The sequence below is a fragment of the Lolium rigidum genome, chromosome 1 (assembly GCF_022539505.1).
Source record: "Lolium rigidum isolate FL_2022 chromosome 1, APGP_CSIRO_Lrig_0.1, whole genome shotgun sequence".
NCBI lineage: Eukaryota > Viridiplantae > Streptophyta > Magnoliopsida > Poales > Poaceae > Lolium > Lolium rigidum.
Genome location: NC_061508.1, coordinates 89,133,131 through 89,137,942, shown reverse-complemented (window position 1 = coordinate 89,137,942; position 4,812 = coordinate 89,133,131). Strand labels below are relative to the sequence as shown.

Genomic DNA, 4,812 nt, shown 5'->3' with positions numbered 1-4,812 from the left:
CTCCACCTAGTTGGCCGGCTATGAAGCAAGGAAAGGGAGCAATCCCACTTGACCTAGGTTTCCCCATTATGGTAAGTTTTGGAGTTGGACTCCAAAGTGGTTTTGGGGAAACCCTAGGGGTTCCACCTATATAAAGAGGAGGAGAGGGGAGGGAGCTGACCACATAAAGCCAGCCGCACCACCCAAGGGGCACCAAGGCCGGTGCCCAAGCACCCCCCTCTCCCAAACCCTAGCTACTCCCTCCTCCTTCTTCTCCCGCAACGCTTACGGCGAAGCCTGTCGGAGATCTCCACCACCACCGTCACCACGCCGTCGTGTTGGCGGGATTCCAAGGAGGATCTACTACATCCGCTGCCCGCTGGAACGGGGAGAAGGACATCGTCATCAACACCGAACGTGTGACCGAGTGCGGAGGTGCTGCCCGATTGTGGCATCATCAAGATCTTCTACGCGCTTTTGAAAGCGGCAAGTGATCGACTACATCCACCACGAGATTTATCTCGTTAACGCTTAGCGATCTTCGAGGGTGTGTTGATCTTCACCTCGTTGCTACCATCTACTAGATTAGATCTTGGCTTGTTATTCGTTCTTGCAGTAGGATTTTTTTTGTTTTCTATGCCACGAATCCCTACATATTGATACCAACATTTTTTTATTTCTATGTCAAGATCATTCTCAACTACCATAGCATGTAGTTCATTAGTCTTGCTTTCAATTGCTAGCTTAGTTGGTATACCTCTCTCTTCCATTGACTTTTTAACTGCAGACATAAGTTCAAGGGTTATAAAGAGCATGCATTTCTTTGTTTCGACCTCACCTAAAGGATTGCATTGCTCTCATCATTATAAGATCTATCGGCGATTTTTTACCGCCTCCTTATAGGTTAATGAATTTAGAGTTCCTCCTGCACATGCATCAACCATTTGTTTTGATTCATCATTAAGTCCACCATAAAAATATTGCAAGATAACATGGTCCATGGAACCTGGTTGGGAACCATCATAAGTAATCCGGAGATTCTTCCCCAAGCTTGAGCAAAGCTCTCTCCAATATACTGGAAGAAATTAGTAATCTCCCTTTTAACCTGCATAGTCTTATAGAAATGATTAAATCTATTCATAAATTCTTTAATGCAATCTTTCCAACTAGCAATAGTATTTCTTGGTAAGGCTTGCAACCATTGGAATGCCTTGTCCTTTAAGGACCAACATAATAATTTAAGAAATAAGAGATCTTTTGGTAAATTCTTAGGTCCAACTACCTCGCATATATCATTCACTCTAGTTAAGTGAACGCTTGGATCTTCATGTTCTTCTCTTGAAAAGGCATTATCTTGCATCATAATTAGTAACTCAGGATCTATCTCATACTCAATGCCCTAACATCAGGATAAACAATAGGATTTTTTGCAACTAAAGTTGAAGGAGTCCCATATTCCCCTAAGGTTTTGCTAGGCCCTGCACCTTAGTTGTGATGGATAAGTTTTTCATCATGGTACTTAAACTGTTTACTCCTACAACACGCGAATTAGCTAAATTTTAAATAAATTCCAGCAAGAATCATTTCCGGTTTTTATATCGTATCCCAACAAAGAGCGTAGGAGGATGTTTATCCATGGTGTTTCTGTCACACCCAAGGTCTCACAAGTCTCAGGTGAATTGACCGAATGAATTGAAATGTAAAGTAGTGAGTGTAAATGATAGGATTTTGGAGTATTGATAATGCAATAAGTAAAGTACATAAAAGTAAATAACTAATAAGAAATAAACGGGTTTCTGCATGTGGAAAGGTAGGCACAAGATCCGGTTCATGGCGATAGTGAATGTGCCTGGTGGAATAAATGTAAGTGAATATGATTCTTCCTATTTATATGAGAGAAGGCAAGCAACCCATAAGAGAGAAAGACTCCTCTTGGTAGATTTCATCTTCCTCCAATAATCCTTATGCCTGTTACCAAAGCCATGGTCAACGCATCTATTAAGGTGGTTAGACATGAGTAAAGCTTTAAACTCGGTGGTTCCTTGTGATTCCTCGAGTATTGCTAGATCCTCTTTGATATCGACCGTTTCACTCGGTGATCGCCGATTCACTAGCAAACAAGTTTCTGTTTATGAGTTCTTGAGATCATGCTTTCTGGACCCTTAAATTAGCATTCATACTCATATATATATAATAATAATCTTAATCATAATTTCACAAATAGATGGAATAAAATTGGTTATGGGCTAAGGGCTAGCCATAGTGCTAGTATCTTAGTTAGTATCATGTAATCAAGTTCACTAAAATAATAACGTGTGAGCTAATTAAGGAGGAGATAGAGGATTAGAGTAACATAGTTAGATACCGTATCATATCGCATATTACGAGAAAAAATAATATTAAATAGGTCTTATACATAAATTTGCATTGAGATATTATAAATCAATAAATATAATAATACCATGATACTAGTCCATAATACTCCCTCCGTCCTGATATAATCAACGTTTAGCTACTGCGGGATATATGCATGTGCGCCCGTCAGTTAAAATGGAACTGAGGTAGTACCATGCATTATTCGTATACACAAGTATTATTTTGCATGCACGATATTTATAGTAAGAATTATTTGTATCTCAAGAGTCTGATTCTACCCGCAAACAGAGCTTGGCTCTGGTGGTTTGGTTCCTTGTGGTGGAACCAGCCCACCCAAATTCAAATCCTAGATTTAGCATGGGTGTTTGCATTTACCTGGATTTATTCCAGGATTTAACCGATGCTATGCTTTTAGTAGTACGTGACGTGCCCGTCAACAGCGAGGTGGCAGTGATGACTTCGTCAACCTCAAGATATACCGCTCAGTCCCTCGAAGGTGCTCATAGGAGTAGAGTGTACGATGGCGTTCATAGAGGTGTTTGTAGAGTTTCATTGTACGTGCGTTTTGTAAGCGTAATGTGTAAAAAAAAAAAGAGTCTGATTCTACCCCTACCACGTTCCGTTAAAATCAGGGTTGAAAAACAACCAGAACGTCCTTCTCCCCAGAAGACGCCCAAGTCGTTGGACCCGATCCCCAAATCCGTACGCATCTCATGGCGGCGAGCCTGTGGCGAGCGGTGATGGGCAGCGGTGCCCCGTCGGCGCAAGCGGACCCCACGGGCGGCGTCGACTTCTGGCGCGCCCCCGAGCGCGGGGGCTGGCTGGACAAGCAGGGCGAGTACATCAAGACGTGGCGGCGGCGGTGGTTCGTGCTCAAGCAGGGGAAGCTCTTCTGGTTCAAGGACTCCACCGTCACGCGCGCGTCGGTGCCCCGCGGCGTCATCCCCGTCGCCACCTGCCTCACCGTCAAGGGCGCCGAGGACGTGCTCAACCGCAAGTTCGCCTTCGAGCTCTCCACCCCGCGCGAGACCATGTACTTCGTCGCAGACTCCGACAAGGAGAAGGAGGAGTGGATCAACTCCATCGGCCGCTCCATCGTCCAGCACTCCCGATCCGTCACCGACGACGAGATCGTCGACTACGACAGCGGCCAGCCCACAACCGGCGACAGATCATAGATCCGTCGATCGATCGGACACGGCCGGTGACCCTGTAACTTATCTTTCTCCTCCTACTTATTTAGGAATTTGATTCTTGTTTTCTGCGGATATCACGTGTGCATTAGTGATGGCTATCGGTGATTTAGGTGTACAGCGTTGTACTCTTTCATGCTACGGATCGGTTTTCTTCTTGTAACTTTTTTCAAGTATTGTTCAATCTGTTTGGTCAATTGACCTGCGTTAGTTCTTAACTCTTCTTAAGTGTAAATTTCAAGTTATAGAAAATTGGGCAGGCTAATGTGTCTTACCGTTTTGGACTTGCTGTGATTTTTTACCTTACTATGGGTGGATATCTAGTAGGCTTTTGATCTATAAAATCATGATTGAATTGTAGCTTGCTTATTCAAGATCTTCATTTGCCTACTTCTGCAACAACCTGTTCAGTTAGCCATGACGTACTCACACCTATTCTTATACAGATAGTTTTTGCTATCCTTCCTTTGCCTTCAGTATCAACAGATAAAAGGCAGCACAGGATTGCATCCATTTATATTGTGTTTTTATGAGTATGTAACTCAAAATAAATGTTCTCCAGCGATTTTTTCATGCAGATAATACTTATTTAGGATTTTGATTCTTTGTTTTCTGCGGATATGATGTGTGCATTAGGTGTACAGCGTTGTACTCTTTGATACTATGGATCGGTTTTCTTCTTGTAACTTTTTTCAAGTATTGTTCAATCTGTTTGGTCAATTGACCTGTGTTAGTTCTTAACTGTTCTTATATGAAGCTCTAAGTGTAAATTTCAAGTTGTAGCAAATCGGACAAGCTAATGTGTCTTACCGTTTTTGGACTTGTTGTGGTTTTTTTACATACTATGGGTAGATAGGCTTTGATCTATAAAATCATGCTTGAATTGTAGCTTGCTTATTCAAGATCTTCATTTGCCTACTCCAGCGACAATCTGTTTAGCACCAATTCTCTTTTGCCTAAAGTATCAACAGATAAAAGACATTGCAAGATTGTGTCCATTTATGTTGTGTTTTTATGAGTATGTAACTCAAAATAAATGTTGACCAACGGGGAAAGGATCCCTTCTTTGGCTATATGTCATTAGGTAGATGACACATCTCCAGCGATTTTTTCACGCGGATAACACCCATTTAGTCTGAACGCCTCACCTGCGATTTGGACCTGGGTGGGTGAGCTCTAGCGACCAAGCCTGCTCTTGGTTCTAAGTATGTAACTTAAAATAGCTGTTGTACCAATAGTTTAATCATGTTGAAGGCATCAACGG

The 4,812-nt window shown here is 42.4% G+C and overlaps 1 protein-coding gene across 1 annotated transcript; it reads left to right on the top strand.

Annotated features, from left to right (window-relative positions):
• The first annotated feature begins 3,050 nt into the window (after window positions 1-3,050).
• LOC124677404 (pleckstrin homology domain-containing protein 1-like) lies at window positions 3,051-3,822 on the top strand. Its single transcript, XM_047213395.1, has one exon. It carries the CDS (start codon window positions 3,069-3,071, stop codon window positions 3,531-3,533), a length of 465 nt encoding a protein of 154 aa, XP_047069351.1. The 5' UTR covers window positions 3,051-3,068; the 3' UTR covers window positions 3,534-3,822.
• Window positions 3,823-4,812: the final 990 nt, after the last annotated feature.

Excerpts from the sequence above, each read along its gene's own strand:
- LOC124677404 (XM_047213395.1), top strand. The coding sequence starts at position 3,069 with ATGGCGGCGAGCCTGTGGCGAGCGGTGATGGGCAGCGGTGCCCCGTCG.